Genomic DNA, 23090 nt, shown 5'->3' with positions numbered 1-23090 from the left:
TCCTGGCGATGATGAGTACAATGACAAATTTATGGCATCCTTTTAGAGGGGTTTAGATATCAGTTTTGACGGGAAAGAGGTTCTTGTTTAGATTTTTTCATAAAATGGATATTGATATGCTACTATGCAGTGCACGATGGACTTTTAATAATCATCTTTTGGTGATTCATCGTTTGGAGGATGGTGAGGATCCGATGGAGGTACCGCTAGTTTTCTCGATTTTTTAGGTACAAGTGCATGATTTACTTCCGGGATTATTCTTTAAGCTTATAGCAAAGCAATTAGGTGATTTTATGTACTGTAACAACCCGGTTTTCAATGGTGTTGGAAACGGTAGTTTTGGTACCACAAATTCGACGAGTGAGTTTGTATAATTATTTTTTAAATTATATGAGTCAATAGTAATTTTTATATTGAATTTTGATTTAAGAAAGTTTAACTAACTGAATTAAAAGTTAGTATAAGTGGTTCGATTCAAAAGTCAAGTGGTTATTGAAAACAAGGTGTTATAACCTCGTTTCTGTAATTTAAGGCCGTAAATATTTTTTATAGAGTCGTATTACATGTGAATTGAAGTTTGGTCTGGTAATTTTGATGGTTTATTGCTTAATTGAGGTAAAAGGATTAAACTGTAAAAGAGGTAAAAGCTAATTGCTATAGATTTAAAATAGTAAAAGGCCCAAAATGGTAATGTAACCATGGTTAAAAAGTCCAAGCGATGGTGGATATGATTAATCCACTAAATTTTGGCTTATTTATTTATTTAGTCCTAATTAGTTTAAGGTTAAATTGAAATAAAGTTTAATTAACTAATAAATTAAAACAATTGAAGGACCAATTGTGCAAATAAACCCCATTGAATGCTAAATATTGTTAGAGTATGCCCAAAGATCAATCATGAGATGGTTGTAATAACATACTTGATTTATCATGTTTATTAATATAATGCGTTACCATTATTATTTCAGTTTCTTTTCTGTGTGTATAAATAAACTGTTTTATAATAATGTCCTGAGAATAATATGATTATTCTTAAAAGATCCTTAGTCAATTATTATTGTTGGCTAGGACAAAAATAATGCATTAAGACTAACATGTAGTTGATTGATGATAAAGAGTTGTCATTGATATGGAGTGTCAAAATCAATGCATGAATATGTATGTTAGAGAACAACATATTGGACTGACCCGTTATGAGTATGTTTCTTCGATTATTATGTAATTGTCACAACATTACTCATAGTGATTAATATGTATATGATCCTTAGACTTGAGATCATCATTATCCCAACATAGTGAGTTGTATATTTTGATACAGTCAAACGTACACCGTAACTGGTTGTTCTATAAAGGCTGATGTTGGATATACCATGATTTATGTACAGGAATATGGTTGATCGATATAGGATAAGTCCCTCCTACATAATGGGAGTAATATCTTAGGCCACTTGATTGAGTGAGACTAGAAATGCATCGCCATACTCAAGTAAGCCGATATAAGATGTCATACTTATTTGTACATCATAGTCTACTCAAGATATCAAGGAACATGGAATGAACTATGCAAGTGTGACTATTCCATGACTTGTGTCTAACCCAAAGATAAAGGACTTAAGGATTAATGCATGAAAAGTTAATCGCAAAAAGGTTATGTCGAATCATGATTTCTTGTAACTTAGGTAACAATGATGCATTGCTAGATGCCACTCATTGTTTGTAACATTAGAATCGTTCTAGTATTACTGCTAACGTTATAAGAACCTACAGGGTCACACCCTATGGTTGAAATGAACGGAATAAAACATAGTTGGTATTGTATTTGGTTGTCACATGAATTAAATTAATTGTAGAATTAATTTAATTGGGTAATCAAATATCGAACATATTATATGTACAAGGTTGTTGTACACATAATGAGAACATAGTTCTATTAATATATGAATTTGGTTCATATATAAACTCAAATAAATATAGTTTACCGAAATTATTATTATAATTAATGTAATTATAATTTTCAGTTTAAAACATTGTTATATTTATTTAATTTCAATTATGATTATTATGTTAGAATAAAAATTTAATGAATTATGATTCATTATATATATACCAATTATAAGAAGGGATATGTGAGAGATTTTTTTTAGAAAAAAACCCTAAAAATAATAAAATCTCGTTTTTCTTTGCTTGTGAAGTCTAGCAGCCATCAAGCAAAGTCTTCTCCAAAACAGTTTTGAGGATTTCTTCCATTCATTGTCAACTGGGTGGATTATGTAGAGGCCGGAGTCACTAAAGGTTGCGGCTTGGTTCGATAGTAGATCAGAATATTCGTTGCCAAGGCATCGCTATCTATTTAGTTTAAAGATTCGGTAATTTCGAAACCTTATTTCACCCCGATTCATTCCTCACACATGGATCCATGGTTTGGATCGCTAGATTTATTAATTTTTGCTGCGCCATGGGGGTGCCGACGTTTCAACACTAAAAATCACGAGTACCTCAATATCGTTATCCATGTCTAGTATAAGAAAATTAACAAGGAATATTAATTTATCTACTTTAACAAGCATATCCTCAATAATACCCTTAGGATACTTAATTGATCTGTCAGCTAATTGAATACTCATTCTAATGGGTTTTGGTTCCCCGAGATCAAGTTTTTTTGAACATTTTATAAGGCCTTATATTTGTACTAGCACCCAAATAAACCAAAGCTTTTTCAACATTTAAGCTACTAATGAAATAAGAAATAGTAAAACTCCTTGGATCTTTAAACTTGGTAGGTAGTTTGTTTTGGAGAATGACCAAGGAATCCTTATTGAGCTCCATAGTTGACATGTTGTCTAACTTCATTTTATTTATTAACAACTCCTTTAAAAATTTTATATACTTTCGTATCTGCGAAAATCTTTAACAAAAGGTATATTAATATGCAATTTTTTCAAAAGTTCAAGAAATTTACCATATTGTTCGTTCATGCAGTCTTTCTTCATTGCTCGTGGTTTATATTCTCTGACCACTGACTTATGCTCTTTCTTGCATTCTTCAAGCCTATTGTTTTTCTTAACAACTTCTAGATTCCGCTTCTTTTTAGGCTTGACTAGCTCTTCCATGCTTCAAACAGTAATTGTGTAAACTTGCTCTTTTGGGCTGCTTTTATTGTTATTAGGTAAACTACCTTGTTGTTTCTCCGAAACCAATTTAGCAAGCTGGCTAATCTAATTCTCGAGACCTTGAATAGATGTCTACTGATTTTTCAAAGTTGTTTTATTGTTTTAGAATCTAGTTTCTAACATTGAAAGAAATTTAGTCAACATCTCTCCAAGATTCGACTTCTTTTTTTTGCTGATAAGGTTGTTTGAAGCCCAGAGGGGATTATGATATTTAATTCCTTTCAGCTTCCTAAGAAAATTTTGGACGATTCCTCCATCTTAGGTTATAATTATTGCTATAAGGGTTATTCAGAGGTCTAAAATTATTACCCATAAGGTCGACTTGTTCATGCTCCATGTTAGACTTGAAAGACAAACATTCCAGATTTATCATCCTCGCTCCAGTTGCATCACATTGCATTACTGGATTCACTTGTTTACTGAAACTCAAACCATCAATTTTTTTACTAAGAGTTTCAACATGACTCGACAACATAGCAATTGAATTTATATTAAAACATCGGTTGGCTTGGCAGGCTTTGTTCTCATAACTTGCCACCGATAGTTATTCAGTGTCATCTCCTCAATAAATTCTTGGGCTACCCCTGGTGTTTTGTTATTCAATGTTCTATTAGTTACTGCATCAATCATTTGCCTAAAATTGTGATTTTCTATTGTTCAGTGCGTAAACCCGTGAAATCGACACGGCCTACCACACCGTGTAGTTCACACAGCCATATGAAAAGGTGCAGCCTGTGTGGCTCCTTCAGCTTACTTCGACGTTTCGGTTTGCACTCGTTTTTCTCTCCTTTTGCTCCCAAGTTCTCTATTAAGCATTAAAACATGAATTTAAATGATTAGGAGTATAGAATTCACAATTAACATTGGACAATCACTCAAAACGCGTTAAGAATGCGGTTAAAACATGTTACTTTCAACCCTTATCAAATAAAAAAATCTGCTATTCGTTTGAGGATACTTTAATTTTTGTACTTTTTAAAAAATAATAAAAATATGTATATAATGAGATTTGAATTCATGCTAATTGGATTAATAAAACATTAAATTTAACATTCAACTAAATTTTTATTTTAATATTTTATATATTTTAATTTTATTATACATATTTTATTACCTCCATCAATTATATATTAATAATATTGATGATTGAGATACTGTAACACCCCATACCCGACCAAGACATTATTGTTGGATCATGGAGATTACATTGTACAAGCAAAAAAAACAAATGTTTAGTTTTGATGAAAACAAATTTCAACGGAAAGAAAATTCAATTAGAATAAATCTTTGAAAAACATAGTAATTTTTCGAAATAACAGCTTAATTGTATTACTAAGATAAAAACCAATTTACTTGAAACATTTACGTGCTAAAACATTTTAGAGAATTCCAACTAGTCTTACAACAGAAAACCTTAAAATGTATCGTTTATAAACCGCGGTTCATTTTTAGTTATCATAAGTTAAACGTCCTTAAATGATAAAAGCTTTTGCATGATAAATACCCAAAATAGTCCTAATGTACTAAACAAAAATTAAAATGTCCAAAAACAAATAAAAAAACCCAATAAAGTAAAAAAGTCTATAATAAACAAATAAAAGTCCACGATGCTTAACCAAAAACATGAAACTTGAGAGTGGCCGTCCATTCTTAGGTCGGAGGATTACCTGAAACAAAGCAAACAAATCCTGAGCTCTAAGCCCAATGTGTGTTTTGACCCATAATCTTAGTACAAGCATACATATATAAATCAGATCGTCTCATAGTATATATCATAATATTTCTTATCATATCAGATTTTATACGAATCATATCTTAACATATCATATCATATTGAATCGTATCATATCATGTTATATCGAATCATATCATATCATATCATATCATATCATATCATATCATATCATATCATATCATATCATATCATATCATATCATATCATATCATATCATATCATATCATGTCCTACCCCTAGTCGCTACACACCATCTCTGACTTGCCAATCACACCATATAAGACTACAAGAGTCCATCCATCCAATCACACCACCTTGTAACCGTGTGCCACTCATATATTTGCAGCTGAGCTGGGATACACAAATTTATGGTCTAGCTTCCATAATCACAGTATAGATTATCATATAACACTTCTTCCATCACATCATAACCCACCGCCAAACATATGCATATCATAACCCTAAAATATACATACATATATCATATATCACATATCACATATCACTTGGCATACCTACACACGTATTTCATATAGATCGTAACATAAAATACAGTTTATAGTTTATTTTTAACTTGTCCTACTTAATATACCATTTAAACTTATCCATATGTAATTACCTACTAAAACTTACGCTTTTTTTGGTCTCATACGATGCCTACAGACCCCAATATTGAGCCCCCCAAATGGTCCTTGATCCGGCCTAAAAATTGGCCAAAATGGCCCACACGGCTCAAAACCCTAGCCCGGGTATCCACACGACCTACCTACGTGGTTTGCAAAGTTTCACAGAGCTGTGTGCTCCACACGAGCTACAAGATCTTACACGATTGTGTGCTCCACATGACCTGACACATGACCTACCACACAGCCTGACACACAGCGGTGTTGTGTTGAGCAGTTTCGAAAATAGCCCTTGTTTCACGATTTAATCGAGTTTCAAATGAGTTTTTAGGTCGTTTTCACACACCTGATTGATGAATTGATTAACCACTCATAAGGAACTCACGAACCTATAAGCATTGATCAAAACACAACGATTAACAATCCCAATCTTATACAAAAATTTCACTTTCCTAAGGAAAAACAGTCCCAAAAATCCAATTTACGAACTCTTACCACATAATAAGAGCAACCCAAGCTGTTCACGAGATTAACTAGCTAGAGGTTTGACGCCGCTCTTCCTTCTCCTATTCAGAAAGATAACGCTATGAAAATTAACAATTTCCACAGCACACTATATCATACCGAAAGCCAACGTAACCTCAACCTTTAACACCAAACAAATTAGGATTATTACCTCGAACTTACTTACTCAGAAAATTAGCAATGCCGCGGCACTCGCATATGAACGATGGACAGAAATCAAGAGTAAAGACGAAGCAAATCGAAGAAAGAACCAAGGGAAGGAAGCAGAGTAAAGAAATTGTGGAAAAGAAGAAGTGCATAAACAAAACAAAGAATAAATGTAATGTGCACAAAGTGGAAGGGGTGGGTTGGATGGTTAGAATGAAAAGGTAGATTTAGGGATTTTCCCAAAATTTTATAAAAATAAAAATAAAACAAAAATAAATGAAAATACCCAAACTAACTTATCCATATCCTAAACAACTGCTAAAGGAATTCAAATTGAATTCTACCTTCCAAGAATAGATCACAACAACAACAACAACAAAATTCCTCTTGCACAACGAGGTGCGAACTCAAAACCAAGGAATAAACAAATATTTAACCATTGGACTACTAGACTCATCATTATCATAACCCAACAAAGAAAATAATTTAAGCCCTAAGGCTCAAACTTAACATAAGCAAAAATTAATAGAAAAACTCAAAACAAAGGACCCAAAGCATACTTCTAAGGCACTAAACCAACACACCATATCAAATTATTTAACAAACACGCACACTTAAAAAATAAAAAAATTTGGGGCATGACAAATGTTGTCACAAGTTAACTCGACATCAACTTAAGATTGATGGTAACATAATTGTATTCGTTTAGTAATTTTAATTTAATGTGTACATGTGTTAAAGATTTGTTTTACTTACAATCTCTAATTTTTTATTTTAATATTATACATATTTAATATGTTATTGTTAATTAATTTCAAATTATAAGTTTTATTATTTATTGTATGTTATTTTTAAGGGTAGACTACACAAATAGTCACCCAACTATCAAAAAATTTCATTTTAGGCACCCATAATAAAAAGTTTGCAATTTAAACACCCACGTTATATAGTTTGGTCATTTTGGTCACTTCAGTTAAAATCACAAATGACAAGCTGACGCGACAGTTAAAAATCAATAAAATAACAAATTTAGCCATGAACTTTTATATATTGTATCGATTTAGTCATAATTTTATAAAATTAACCCTCAAAATTCACAGATGTTCTCAATTTGATTCTATTGCTAATAGATTCAAAGAAATATAAAAAATACATAAATATTTAAAAAATACAATAATAAATTTAAAAATATATAGAAATAAAAAATATATATGTAAAAGTTGAGGGTCAAATGTTCTCAATTTGATTCTAATTCTAAAAGATTTAAAGAAATATATAAAACACATAAATATTTTCAAAATAAAATAAAAAAATAAAAATATTTATATAAAAGTTGAGGGTTAAATTTGTTAAAAAAATAAATAAGTTTTGAGGGTTAATTTTTTTAAAATTATGACTAAATCAATATAATATGTAAAAGTTGAAAGCTAAATTTGTTATTATATAGATTTTTTTTAACTATCACATGCCATTTGTAATTTTACGAGGAAAGACCAAAATAACTAAATTATGTAACATGGATAATTAAATTACAATCTTTTTATTTTTATGCCTAAAATGAAAAGTTTTATAATTAAATGATTATCTATGTAATTTAGTCTATTTTTATTTCCACATGTATAATGTTTTTTAATATATTTTACGCGCCTGCTATAGTTCAGCTAAGGAAGGAAAACGTGAACGATCTTGCCTCAATCCAACAATGATTTCCACGTGTATAATGTTTTTAATATATTTTACGCTCCGGCCATAGTTCAGCTGAGGAAGGTAAACGTGACTGATCTTTTCTCAAACTGACAACGATTTGTCACTCCTTTATGGAAGCGCGTAAAATTAAGGTCCATTCAAATTGTAGCTAAAATTAGCTGCAGACGACGTCGCTTTGACGAAGTTCCAGCATCTATAAATTATATGAAACTTCTCAGTTGCTCCCAAGCAAGTTGAAGTAAATAACCACTTTGATCTTCTTTGTTTTATAATCTGCAAAATAATGGGAATTGAGCATAAAAATGGAGGATCATCATCACTTGATTTCAATGTACCTTTGCTTCTTGACCAGAACCAAAGCAAATTAAAGGATTTAGAGGCATCTGATAATGATGATGTTAATTTCATAGGCACCACCTCTTTTTCCAAGACTTGTTTCAATGGACTCAATGCTTTAACAGGTATAATTTCTTTTCTTTTTTCTTTTTGCCATCAGTCACTCACAATTTTCCTTTTTGTTTTTTTTCATAATGTTTTGTATGTATATGCCAGGAATTGGGATATTATCAACCCCATATGCTCTAGCATCAGGAGGATGGATAAGTTTAATTCTCCTTTTCACCATTGCCACTGCAACATTCTATTCAGGTTTATTGATTCAAAGATGCATGGATTGGGATCCCAACATTAAAACATATCCCGACATAGGCTATCGAGCATTTGGGAGGAAAGGGAAAGTAATAGTCTCAGTTTTAATGCACATGGAGCTCTACTTAGTTGCCACAGGGTTTCTCATTCTCGAAGGAGATAACTTGCAAAATTTACTACCCAATGTGGAGTGCTTTGAGTTTGGAGGGCTTACAATTGGTGGGAAACAAGGGTTCATCATAATTGTAGCACTCATAATTTTGCCAACTGTTTGGTTGGATAATTTGAGCCTCCTTTCTTACATCTCAGCAACTGGGGTTTTAGCTTCTTTGTTCATCATTGGTTCAGTTTTATGGATTGGTGTGTTTGATGGAATTGGGTTTCAACAAAGGGGTGAATTCATAAATTGGGATGGAATCCCAACTGCTGTCAGCTTATTTGCCTTTTGTTATTGTGCACATCCAGTTTTCCCTACCCTCTACAGTTCAATGCACAAAAGGCATCAGTTCTCCAATGTAAGTACTCACTTTCCCGTTTTTAAGGGTAAACTATAGAAGAAGTTACTTAACTATGTTTTTTTTTCTTTTTGATACTTCAACTATAAAAAGTTAGAAAATGGTAATTCAATTATTTAACATTATCTTTTTTAATTGACCAACTAACTAACGTAAAATGGAGATACTCAAAAATCTAATATAGTTGGGTAACCAACAATAGTGAATCTAGAATTTTTTTTAAGGTGGCTAAAATTAAATTATAAAATTTTGAGATATCGAATATAGATTTTATTATGTATTAATTTATTATTTCATCATTTTTGAAGAGACTAAATAAAATATCTTTTATTTGGGGGCAAAACATAATTTTCCTTGTATTAATTTATAATTTGATCATTCATAAAAGGGTTAGAATTGCAATTTTTCAATTTCCAGGGCCCAAGGACTTGCCTGCCCCCTTTATCTGCCTGTAGCGACCAAAAAAGATAAAAATTTTAAAGTTGAGTGATCATATTGTAATTTTTTATAATTAGATGATAAAAAAATAACATAGTTGAATGACTATAAATAAAGTTTATTCTTTTTATTATCTTACATGGATCCGGAACTGAGTGTTGGATTATGAGCATGTGTTCAACATGGCTATGCTCAATTTGTTCTATATATGGAAAATCATACTTATTTTCGGGTTTTTTTTTTCAGGTGCTGATTGTGTGCTTTGTGTTGGGCACCTTATGTTATGCATCAATGGCAATTTTGGGCTACTTGATGTTTGGATCAGAAGTGCAATCACAGATAACTTTGAACCTTCCAACAAACAAGCTGAGCTCAAGAATTGCAATTTACACCACATTGGTGAATCCCATATCCAAATATGCATTAATGGTTACACCAATAATCAACGCCACTAAAGCCTGGTTTCCATATCACTCCAACAAGCGGTTGTTCCGCCACATGGTCGGCACCAGCGTGGTGATGAGCACACTGTTGGTGGCTCTGGCGGTCCCCTTTTTTGGTTCCCTCATGTCGCTGGTGGGTGCATTTTTGAGCATCAATGCATCAGTCACACTGCCATGCTTATGTTACTTGAAGATTTCTGGGAGTTATCAGAAATTCAATGGTGAAATGGTTGGTATAGGATTGGTAATTGTAATGGGTATTTTTGTGGTTATATTTGGTACTTACGCATCTCTTGTAGATATCATACACATGTCCAAATTTTAATACTTCAAGTTGTAATACCCAATTTTAGCCCGGGCTCACAATAATAAAATAAAGTCTAAGTTCAGTACAAAATTATATCATTTGGCCCGATCGGAATAACCCATTACTTAAAAAGGTTGAAGGTCCATCTACAAGCTTATGGAAACATTATATTCAAGGATATGCAATCTTAGATATGATATATGCAATCTTGGATATGATATGCAATCTTGGAAGATATGATTTTGTAATCTTAGAGATTTAATTTGTAGATACCCTTTAATCTTAGCCGTTGATGTAATTGATCTGTACCGTTAGATTTGGGGAGGCTCAACTGTAAATACAGGTCTCTCCCTTCATTGTAGAAAGGAGGAAGAGGAGAAAAATCAATAAAAAAAGGGAGAACGATTGACAGTTTTTTTAAAGGTGGCTTATTATTTTTTTTCTTGATTATTTTTTTACTTATTTACGATTTTAAAAAAGGGAGAATGTGATACCACTGTGAATTTTATTTATTTATTTTATTTAGCCCTAATAAAGTGATGCGTTTCAAAGGATGGAGATATTTTCTCATTCGAGCCTTATGAGTTATTCGCGCCTTTTAATTGAGCCATTCATTTTTTTCCTTTAATTCTTCAATTTAAATCCTTATTAATTCAATGTGCTTGATTTCTTACTCCACTATTTTTTTTAAATATTTAATTTTGAATCTAATACTATTTTAATGATTAAGCTGAGTATTTTCCGTTTTATTTTACGTTTTATGTGTATTATGGCTATAAGTTTATTGAATTATATGTATATATTACCCTTTTCAAAAATTATAATGTATCATTATTTTGATATTTAATATATATTGCTATTATTTCGATTTATCATTCAAGCATCAAAATCATTTTATTCAAAAGTTTTCAAAATAGAGATAATACTCGTATTTAGGATTTTCAAGAAAATTGAGCCCTAACGTATTGGGTTCCAATTTTCTTCGTAAAATCTAACAATCGAGGATAAACAAAATAAAACTTGTCATCGGGATTTCAATATGTTGTGTCCTAACGTATTGGATGTGACACGTTGATTTCTCGAGATAAATTTTTTTAAAAAAAAATAAAGGAAATATTGAATGTTTGAGATTTTAAGAAATTGTGCCCTAATGTATTGGACTGCGATTTCTTCATAAATTTTAAACAATTAAATATTTTCTTAAATTTTATTACACGAGTTTTTTTTGGACTAACTCATCTTGAAGAGAATAAAATGTTGTGCCCTAACGTATTGGGTGTGATATTTTTCTTTTTAAAATGAGAAAGTCTTAATAAATAATTTAATTTAACTAAGGATAATATTTATTAACTCTCGACATTAAGACACTAATTAATCAACTAGGTACAAATTTCTGGGCGTAACGAGGGTGCTAATCCTTCATCGTACGTAACCGACTCCCAGATCCATTTTTCTAAAACTCGTAGACCAAAGCCGTTTTTAGGTGATCCAATCACACCTCAATAAAAGATTGGTGGCGACTCCAAAATTTTTTTAAAGGTCGACAACTAATTTTTTGTTTTCAAAAAAATGGTTTCGACAGCTTGGCGACTCCACTGGGGACTTTTTTTAAGAGAGTCGAGCTACAAAGTTGATTAATTTTTGTCTTATGGTCGAGAAAATAAAATTTAAAAGTTCATAAGATCCTTTTGCATTCATTATATTATTGCTTAATTGATCTAAGTTATTTTTGCATTATACATTACGTGAGTTGAATGATTTTACCTTTCTAAGTGGGAGCAAGAAACTAGTCCTTCGTGAGGTTTTCACCTCCGTGCAGGGTAGTGGACTGCTTCCGGGATACATCTGTACCTATGTCTTCGTGAGATTTTCATCTCCGTGCAACCATAGGGAAATGTATTCCCTTGAACTGAACTCAGTCCATATGAGCCTATAATGGGTGAGGATTGAGGAATCTGCTAGTTCGGGTACCCTTGCTCTAGAAGCCAAACCTCATATAATGAACCTTAGGAACTTGCCCTAGGTAGAACTATGCCAAACCCCTAGAGGTCACCCGAGTAGGTACTTTATTTATTTGCTTTTACTTTGTACTAACTTGTTTTTTATGTTGTTTTTATTATGATTGCATTGCATTTGCATCTTAAAAAAGAGGTGTTGATTCACGTTCAGTTGCTAAATAGAGAGCTTGTCATAAGAAAATGGGTTTCTTGATAAAGTGGATGACAATATGGTTGCCCGAATATGGTCCAAGAACACATGATAAGAGAAGGATGATAATTTAATGGAGGACTACACGACTATGGCTCCATTTCCCAAGGATTCAAGATGGCAAAAATTATTCAAGAGCTGCTGAGCCTTCTTAAAGAGAAGCCAACGAGCATCACGAGGATGAGTGAGCAACAAGTTACGGCCTGGATTGAGCAAAAAGGAGATAGAAGAGACGCTTTTTTTGAACAGTTCGTGAGATTTATCTTAACGCTCGAATGAAGAAGAGGATCGAATATCTCCGCCTATAAGGGCAAGGCCGTATAAATATCCATTTTATGTAAAGAGATTTGTTTTCTAGTAAAGTTTTCTAAATGGAATTGAATCAGAATCAACATCTCTTTATGCATTCATTGCATGCATTCGCATTGCATGACATCATAAACATTAAAGTCCACTAAAAGAACCTAATCGATTAAAATCATTCCTCAGTTAATCTGGAAACCAACCAACTTGCCAAACACTGCTACGGTACTCGATCAAAGACTAAAGACATGAACCAAAGGCTAGAACAGTTCCAAAAAGAAATGCAGGATCAGCTTCAACAACAAATGAATGAGTAGCTTGAGAAGATTCAACAAAAAATGATAGATAAAATAACGGAATCCCAAAATAATATGATGGCAAAGCTAACCCAACTATTGACTGGAGGAGGTGATAAGGGAAATGGTCCCATGGCTGATGTCGAAGAGGGTAACGAGGATGAACCACTCTATCCTCCAGGCTTTACTCCTCCACATGTGTGAGCTCAAGCTGAATATCTGCACAAACCTACTGTCACAATCAGGCCTCAGCAGTCCCAGGCCGGTGCTTCAAACTTTCAAGCTGAATTGGGCTCTAACCCCGAAAACAACCCTACTAACTCTGCCATTCTTGACTTCGATGAAGTGGCTGAAAAGGAAAGATTAAAGGAGGAGTTACCAAAACAGTTAGAGGAAAGGTGCAAATGGCTTGAGGAGAAATTCAAGGCGATGGAAGTCACTGAAAGCTATCGCGGGATTAACACTAAAGAGCTGAGCTTAGTTCCAGATTTGGTACTCCCTCACAAGTTTAAGATGCCAGAATTCGAGAAGTACAATAGGACAACTTGCCCAGAAGCTCATATCACCATGTTCTGTAGGCGAATGGCTGGATATGTTAGCAATGACCAGCTATTGATACACTATTTCCAAGATAGCCTCGCAGGGGCAACATCTAAATGGTACAATCAACTGAGCCTAGTATGATTGGTTCATGGAGGGATTTAGCACAAGCATTCATGAAACAGTACAATCATGTAACAAACATGGTACTTGATAGAATCACCCTTCAGAATATGGAAAAGAAGCCAAATGAGAGCTTTAAGCAGTATGCACAGAGGTGGAGGGAGGTCGCTGTCCAAGTTCAGCCACCGCTCTTGGAAAGAGAAATGACAATACTCTTTATAAATACATTGAAAGCCCGGTTCATCACACATATGTTAGGAAGTGCTACAAAAAGCTTTTCTGACATAGTCATGAATGGTGAAATGATTGAAAGCGCCATAAGGAGCGAAAAGATTGAGGCTGGAGGAAATAACAGAAGGCAAGCCTCAAAGGAAAATGAGGTGAACAGCATAAATACGTACAACAAGCCGATTATAGTGAATCAGCCAAGAAAGGTGGTCGCTAGTCAACAAGGTTCATTAAGACAAGAACTTGGAGTGAAACAAGGTACTGAGAAGCTCCAGTTCACACCAATACCGATGTTGTATAAGGAGCTGTATCAAAGGTTGTTCAATGCACATGTTGTTGCCCCTTCCTACTTAAAACCTCCACAACCTCCGTATCCCAAGTGGTATGATGCGAACGCACAATGTAATTACCATGCAAGAATTACGGGGCGCTCAATAGAGAATTGCATTACCTTCAAAAAACTAGTTGAAAAATTTATCAACATGGGTATTGTCAAGTTGGATGACTCATCTACTGCAGAAAACCCGCTACCCAATCATGATTGATAATGGGGTGAATGCAATATATGAAGAGGTGTTAGGAAGTGTTCACATCAATGTCATATACAAAGACACAATTGAAAAGGGACCTTGTTAGATGTCTGCCCTTATAAATTTGGGAGTGTTCTAAGTAATTGGATTGCGGAAGAAATCTCTGTAGTCTTTAGAGCTTATTTAGAGTAATGTTCAAAACATTCTTGTTGTTTTTAGCCTAAAAAAGATAGGAATTCCTTTGTGAAATAGGCTCATGTCTGAACATTATTATTCTAATAAAATACATCTTTACATTTATTTTTGAGCCAATATTCTTTCATTCTTTGCGAGTAACTATTCTTTCATTCTTTTGGATTTTCTTCCACATCATTCTTTCATTCATAATTATATTATACAAATAATTATTCGTAAGTTCACACATTCTTTTGTATATTCTTTTGCACTTACTATGGGTCCCAAGATATCAATGACATGAGTGACGCTGCTACAGACTTAGAATCTCTTTTTGAGCGAGATATGTGTTTAGAGGGATCTCATAACTTTGAAGATGGCATAGATTATAGCCTATTTCTGAACTTGTTAAGGATGGTAGAATAAGTCGAGAAACGGATCTTACCCTAAAAAAAAGTCATTGGGATACTTGACTTCTCTTTATGTGGGGCATGAAGGTCATTTGGTCGATCTCACCAAAAGAGTCTGACGGTCATTGATTCATCTTTGTGATCATCAATTACTTTACTAAATGGGTGGAAGCTGCTTCATCTGCCAATGTCACAAAGTCAACGGTTAGAAAATTCTTGAAAAATCATGTGGAACGCCAAAAGGATCATATCTGACAACATAATATCAAAAGTTTGCAGTCTGTTCACGATCAATGCCATATCGCCAAAAAAGGATGGTGCCAAAAAAAACTATTCCAGGACAATACATTTCTCTTGGGCTCATCGCGGTTTTACCTATTGAAGACAAGATTCTTTCTCTCTGAGTTTTTGGATTAATTCCGATTGAAAAGGAATGTTCAAAGTTATCCATCATGACCAAATACGCCAAAAGCAAATGATACGAGCTCACAAAAAAGGTCCGCCCTAGAGAATTCTTTGAGAGGGACCTGGTATTGAAGAAGATCCTTCCCATACAAAAAGAACTTCATCCCAAGCCGGGAAGAATCTTATGTGGAAGGCCTTATCTGGAAAAACGAAGATAGCAAGGACATGCCTAATCCTATGAGTTCAGATTCAATAAAAATATTTCAAAAAAATAAAAAGAAAAAGAAAAAGCAAAAGGGAGAGGCCAAGGCGAAAATCCGCAAAGGAAGCCTTGAGACCAAAGGGGATTTGAGTTGAAAACCCGAAGAGGGCGGCTCAAATAGTGATCAGAATTAGGCATGAGATGATTAGAGCAACTCGAATCTTGATAAGATTGGGGCATGTGGTGATCTAGTCAATAGGAAAGAGTAGGCAACATCTTGAGGCATCGACAGAGTATTGTAGATCTCTCAAACACATGTCAAACTCAAAAGGGTCTTCAGAAAGTTTGTATAGAGAAGTTCAAGCTGCGATATCTGGGGCACCCAATTTTCATACTATTGAATTTGTTGTTCTTGGAATACTTCATTCTTTTCAAAGATACACATTCCCAATCAATTTCTTTGTTATCCTTCTTTGCTATTTTTGATAATTTATTTCTTTCGAGTTATGCTCAGAACCAATTTTTTCTTATCTATTGTTATGACCTTTTTTGCAAGCATGTTGCATTGGAATAATGATTAATGGACTAATAAAACTTTTACAAAGGAAGTTTTGCATATTACTTTAGAAGTTTCTAAATAATACAGGAACCTGAAACATGACTATTGTTTAGAACGCACCAAGTTTAAAGGTTGGAAATTTAAGAAGGAAGAGTCTAATTAGAACTTTTTGGATTCTGTTATCAAAAAATTGATTGAGAAAAATGACAGGATGTCAGGTTGGTGACAAAGCTAAAATAAACAAGCGAGCAATGGTCACTAGGTAATAGGAAGAGGTTTCCTCGGAGAAGAAAGACTTTATTTGCACATGAGCGTTTGGTGCGACACCTTAGGCATCGTGTAAAGGGCCAAAGAATTTTACATTCTGTATCCTTGAATTGTGATAGGTGTGGATTGAGAAGAAGCCATATATTTTTACCCTCGGGTTGTAGTGGGAGAATGATGGTACAAATTTTACGTCCTAGTAGATTGAACTTTGAGGTTTACAGTGGGGGAAATCTGACTAAGTGGAGACACCAGCCGAGCAAGAAAGCATTGTAGCACGTCAGTGGTAAAGCCTTAATAAACTTCGAGCAATGATAACTTAAGCGAAAAATGGGATCATTCTCAAAAATAGCATTCTACATTCATGCAAACACCATTCACACATGTCTAGTTAGGAGCGTTTGATGCATTTCGATCATGTCATCCTAATCTTAGGCATATTTAGGTTCATTATACAGGCCATATTCCTAGGAGAACAAATCGGTGAAATCATAAAGCCTTGCCTCCCTGGGTTGCAGCGGAGCAGGTTAAAAATTACAGATCTTGCCTTCCTACACCAATAGCGAAGCAGATCAAAGACACCAGTCTTGCCTCCCTGGGTTGTAGCGGAGCAGGCTGAAAATAGTAGATCTTGCCTTCATGCACCGACAGCGAAGCAGATCAAAGACACCAGCCTTGCCTCCCTAGGTTGTAGCGGAGCAGGCTAAAAATAGCAGATCTTGCCTTCCTGCACCGATAGCGAAGCAGATCGAAGGTACCAGCCTTGCCTCTCTGGGTTGTAGTGGAGCAAGTTAAAGATAGCTGATCTTGCCTTCTTACATCGACAATGAAGCAAATCGAAGATAACAGCCTTGCCTCCCTGGGTTGTAGTGGAGCAGGTTGAAGATAGCAGATCTTGCCTTCCTGTACCGACAGTGAAGCAGATCGAAGATACCAGCCTTGCCTCCCTGGGTCATGGTGGAGCAGGTTGAAAATAGCAGATCTTGCCTTCTTGTACTGACAGTGAAGCAAATTGAAGATACTAGCCTTTCCTCTTTTGGTCGTAGTGGAGCAGGTTGAAGATAGCAGATCTTGCCTTCCTGTACCGACAGTGAAGCAGATCGAAGATACCAACCTTGCCTCCCTGGGTTGTAGTGGAGCAGGTTGAAGATAGCAGATCTTGCCTTCCTGTACCGACAATGAAGCAGATCAAAGACACCAGCCTTGCCTCATTGGGTTGTCGTGAAGTAGGTCAAAGAAAGCAAATCTTAGCTTCATGTATTGGCGTGAAGTAGATCGAAGATAGCATATCTTGTCTTCCCATACTGGTGGCGAAGTAGATCGAAGAAAGCAGATCTTGTCTTCATGTATTGGCGTGAAGTAGATCAAAGATAGCAGATCTTATCTTCATGTATTGGCGTGAAGTAGATCAAAGATAGCAAATCTTGTCTTCATGTATTGGCGTGAAGTAGATCGAAGATAGCAGATCTTGTCTTCCCATGCTGGTGGCGAAGTAGATCGAAGAAAGTAGATCTTATCTTCGTGTATCGACGAAGTAGATCGAAGAAAGCAGATCTTGCCTTCATGTATCGGCATGAAATATATCAAAGGTAGCAGATCTTGTCTTCCATACTGGTGGCGAAGTAGATCGAAGATACAAATCTTATCTCCTTGAAGTTGCAGTGGAGTAGATTGAAGCACTAATTCCTATACCTCTGAAGATGCAGTAGGATGGAATATGGCTGCTTGAAGAAGAAGAAGAGCACCAAGATCCAGCGTGATCGGGAAAAAATTGGCCATTTTTAAAGTCTTTGATCCATTCCTGTTACACGAGAACAAGCAAAGAGGGGCAGCTGTAATACCCAATTTTAGCCCGGGCTCACAATAATAAAATAAAGTCTAAGTCCAGTACAAAATTATATCATTTGGCCCGATCGGAAATGACCCATTACTTAAAAAGGTTGAAGGTCCATCTACAAGCTTATGGAAACATAATCTTCAAGGATATGCAATCTTAGATATGATATATGCAATCTCGGATATGATATCCAATCTTGGAAGATATGATTTTGTAATCTTAGAGATTTAATTTGTAGATACCCTTTAATCTTAGCCGTTGATGTAATTGATATGTACTGTTGGATTTGGGGAGGCTCAACTATAAATAGAGGCCTCTCCCTTCATTGTAGAAAGGAGGAAGAGGAGAAAAATTAATAAAAAAAGGGAGAACGATTGACAGTTTTTTTAAAGGTGGCTTACTGTTTTTTTTTCTCGATTATTTTTTTACTTATTTACGATTTTAAAGAAGGGAGAAGGTGATACCACTGCGAATTTTATTTATTTATTTTATTTAGCAATAATAAAGTGATGCGTTTCAAAGGATGAAGATATTTTCCCATTCGAGCCCTATGAGTTATTCGCGCCTTTTAATTGGGCCCTTCATTTTTTTTCCTTTGATTCTTCAATTTAAATCCTTATTAATTCAATGTGCTTGATTTCTTACTCCACTATTTTTTTTAAATATTTAATTTTGAATCTAATACTATTTTAATGATTAAGCTTAGTATTTTCCATTTTATTTTACGTTTTATGTGTATTATGGCTATAAGTTTATTGAATTATATGTATATATATTACCCTTTTTAAAAATTATAATGTATCATTATTTTGATACTCAATATATATTGCTATTATTTCAATTTATCACACTTTTTTTTATATTTTAGGTAAATTCAACATGATTTGTATATATTCTTTGATATTCCTATTTTGTAATATATTTCCAAAATTCACTTTACATATTTATATGTCTTAAAGATTTATATGAAAATGTTTTTATACAATACTATTTTATATATACATATGTAATTTGTAATAAATTATTTTTATTCCATATATTATTGATTTCATATTATTTTAGCTATTACCTTTAAATTCTCTCTTAAATAGGTTTATGTATTTTCTTTCGAATTCATTTATTATTTATCATTCATTTGTGTATGTTTTATTTACGAATTATTGCTCCATGTTGTATATTATCATTTATCGCATTCTATCCGCTTAAAAGGCTATGTTCGATATCATTCAAGCATCAAAATCATTTTATTTAAAAATTTTCAAAATAGAGATAATACTCGTATTTAGGATTTTCAAGAAAATTGAGCCCTAACGTATTGGGTTCCGATTTTCTTCGTAAAATCTAACAATCGAGGATTTCTCTTTAATCAAACAAAATAAAACTTGTCATCGGGATTTCAATATGTTGTGTCCTAACGTATTGGATGTGACACGTTGATTTCTCGAGAAAAAGATTTTTTTAAAAAAATAAAGGAAATATTGAAGGTTTGGGATTTTAAGAAATTGTGCCCTAACGTATTGGACTGCGATTTCTTCATAAATTTTAAACAATTAAATATTTTCTTAAATTTTATTACATGAGTTTTTTTTTGGACTAACTCATCTTGAAGAGAATAAAATGTTGTGCCCTAACGCATTGGGTGTGATATTTTTCTTTTTGAAATGAAAAAGTCTTAATAAATAATTTAATTTAACTAAGGATAGTATTTATTAACTCTCGACATTAAGGCACTAATTGATCAACTAGGTACCAATTTCTGGGCATAACAAGGGTGCTAATCCTTCCTCGTACGTAACCGACTCCCGGATCCATTTTTCTAAAACTTGGAGACCAAAGCCGTTTTTAGGTGATCCAATCACACCTCAATAAAAGATTGGTGGCGACTCCAAATTTTTTTTAAAGGTCGACAACTAATTTTTTGTTTTCAAAAAAATGGTTTCGACACAAGTTTTATAATATCATAGTTAGTCTAAATACTTCATTTGAATTAAACTGATAATATATACGTAAGAAACAATATTTTACTTCTTTTTCAAGATTATATAATAATAGTTAAAATTTAGTTTTGATTCCTATATTAGGTTCAAATTTAAAACTCATACATCAATTTTTATAATGTCATTATAAGTTTAAATATTTCATCACTACACCAAAACAGGTTTTTAGCGGCGCTTTTTAGCGCCACTAAAGGTATTTGCGGCGCTTCCACAAGCTCCACAAAAAATGCCGCTATCGACAACATCGCTAATGTTTGCAGCGTTTACAGAAATAAACGCCGCTAAAGGTCTTGTTCTTTAGCGGCGCTTAAAAAAAACGACGCTAAAGATCATGTTCTTTAGTGGCGCTTCAAGAAACACGCCGCTAAGGGTCATGTTCTTTAGCGGTGCTTTTACAACAAACGCCGCTAAAAGAACCGTTAAAGGTAATGTTCTTTAGCGGCGCTTTTACAACAAACACCTCTAAAGAACATGACCTATAGCAGCGCCTGCCAACAAACGCCTCTAAAGCTCATGTTTTTTAGCGGCGCTTTCTTCACAAACGCTGCTAAAAAGTAATGTTCTTTAGCGGCATTTTTTTCCACAAACACCACTATAGAACATGACTTTTAGCAGCGCTTTTATAAAACCGCCACTAATTTTGGAATTTTTGTAAAATAAAATTTTCCATTTTTTCAGCCCTCCTATAGCAACAAATCAAAAGCAACCAAATCTAAACCAGCCAAAAGCAATAAATTTATATAATACTTCAAATTAAACGAATAAAATAATATTAATATCAATAAATAAAATAGAATTCATATTATTTTTACAAAAATGTTAAAAGTTAAAATGATAAAAATATTTATGCAATACACTATGACGGCGGAAGTTGCGACTGCTGAAACATCTTCATCATATTCTGAAGTTGCTGTTGGAGTTCATCATACTTTCTGCTCTGCTCTGCTTCTCTCGATGCCGCATCTGCTTTAAATTGTAGCTGGAGCTCTTCATATTTCTTTTGAACCTTTGCTTCTCTCGTTGCAGCCTTTGCTTCCCTCGCTGCCGCCTCTGCTTTAAGTTGTAGCTAGAGTTCTTCATATTTCCTTTGAACCTCACTGTGGTCACTTGCATCTGGTCTTTTAACCTCTGAACTTCAGCTTGAGCCTGACTCCCCGAAGGCATGTATTGCTTCGAGCTGGATCCAAAATATTGGGTTGGGCTAACAAAAGATCCTTGAAATCGAACCCGACCATACCTTTCAGGACCCAAAACTTCAGTAATAATCCGGTTATCAATGTCTTCAAGATGAACAGAACTATCACTAGAAGAAATCGCTTCGTACCCCGCCTTTTTATCCTTTAGTTTTTCCTAATAAATAAATCATATAGTTAGGGACGCAATATATATTAAAAAAACAAATGCAACATAACAATAGTCGCATTACAAGCAATGAATTAAACCATTAGAAAATAAAAACTATAAATAACTAAAACAAGTCAAATCGTATTAAGTAAATGTACCATAATTTTACCAGCTTCAGGAGTCATATGAGATCCATCTTTCTTCCTATGTGTAATTTCAAAAAGTTGAAGGCGTCCAACTTTTTTATCGGACGACAGTTCCTACAATATAGTAGTAAAAATATTATTTAATGGAAAGTTATAGATATTTGACAGTATTAAAAAATTAAAAATACCTCCGCCTCAGCTACACATGCAAAACTTTTTGACCCGGCTGTGTGAGTGAATTTTTGTTTCTGCCTGCTACTTTTTCCAACTCGTTCATGATCCTACGTTATGAAATTTTTAGTACATAAATAGTAAATACTATAAACCAAAATAATTACAAGAGTTTGGAAGTACGTCATACCTCGCCTTTCTTCGAATGCCAAAATCTAACCGCATCTTCCCATTGGTACCTCAGCATACCTGACGAGACATTTTGCAATTTCTCATCGAGGGTTGTTTTTGTCTTATAATAATATTTCTTCAAAGTAATTTTATGGTTTCTCTATATTTTTCCCAATGCCTTCTTTACATAAGTATCCGAGACCTCTAAAGCAAACCTTGCCTGCAAAAAACACAAGTTAAGAAAGTAAATATAAATGAAACTAATTCCCAAGTATTACAGATGAAATTAACATTTTGTTACCTTAATATTATCGAGGGCTTGGTTTTTGTTACTATCGGACATTTGATGCCATGACTCGTAGTTGATAGGCAACATATTCGCATTTCGTGCTAAAATGCCCATGTATCTTGGTAAAAGTCGAGCTTCTGATCTAACAGGCTGACCAAAACTGTTTCTGCATACCTTGACACGCTCGACTGGATCTAACTCGTATAAATCTCTAAGTAGCGTACGTCCTCGCCCACTGTGCGTCCCACCATTTTCAGCTGAACAATGGTATATTATAATATAATAATTTGAAAAATAAATCAGTTATAAGTCAACACGCATGTAAATTAAATGTAAAATTACTTTCAACTTCTGTAGGATCCTCAGGTGTAATCGGAACATTCGAAGATCCAATTACTGTCTGTTATTCACTATTTGTTTCTGTCGAGTTTGGATCATTTTGAACAATGCTTAGAACTCACATTTTTCTTCTAGGCATTTTATCTGCAATACACAAAATAGTTGAAAACTTAATAACTAATTACAACAATAACAACACTTACAAAATAGTTGAAATATATAATAAGACCAAGATTTAAATTATGATATTACATATAATTAAATAATCGTAAAATCTTACTACATCATTATTCATA

At 33.8% G+C, this 23090-nt stretch overlaps 1 protein-coding gene across 1 annotated transcript; it reads left to right on the top strand.

The window, feature by feature from the left end:
* Nucleotides 1-8124: 8124 nt before the first annotated feature.
* On the top strand, nucleotides 8125-10343 carry LOC107892376 (amino acid transporter AVT1I). The gene is made up of 3 exons (XM_016817446.2): nucleotides 8125-8368; nucleotides 8460-9070; nucleotides 9755-10343. The coding sequence occupies exons 1-3, from the start codon at nucleotides 8191-8193 to the stop codon at nucleotides 10274-10276; spliced, it is 1311 nt and encodes a 436-aa protein (XP_016672935.1). The 5' UTR covers nucleotides 8125-8190; the 3' UTR covers nucleotides 10277-10343.
* The last annotated feature ends 12747 nt before the right edge of the window (nucleotides 10344-23090 follow it).

The sequence above is a fragment of the Gossypium hirsutum genome, chromosome D09 (genome assembly GCF_007990345.1).
Source record: "Gossypium hirsutum isolate 1008001.06 chromosome D09, Gossypium_hirsutum_v2.1, whole genome shotgun sequence".
Taxonomy (NCBI): domain Eukaryota; kingdom Viridiplantae; phylum Streptophyta; class Magnoliopsida; order Malvales; family Malvaceae; genus Gossypium; species Gossypium hirsutum.
Note: the sequence above shows the minus strand (reverse complement) of the source record. Positions and strands in the feature narration are given on the sequence as shown.

Excerpts from the sequence above, each read along its gene's own strand:
- LOC107892376 (XM_016817446.2), top strand. The coding sequence starts at position 8,191 with ATGGGAATTGAGCATAAAAATGGAGGATCATCATCACTTGATTTCAAT. Across the intron at positions 8,369-8,459 it reads TGGACTCAATGCTTTAACAG|GAATTGGGATATTATCAACC; the intron begins GTATAATTTCTT and ends TGTATATGCCAG. Across the intron at positions 9,071-9,754 it reads AAAGGCATCAGTTCTCCAAT|GTGCTGATTGTGTGCTTTGT; the intron begins GTAAGTACTCAC and ends TTTTTTTTTCAG.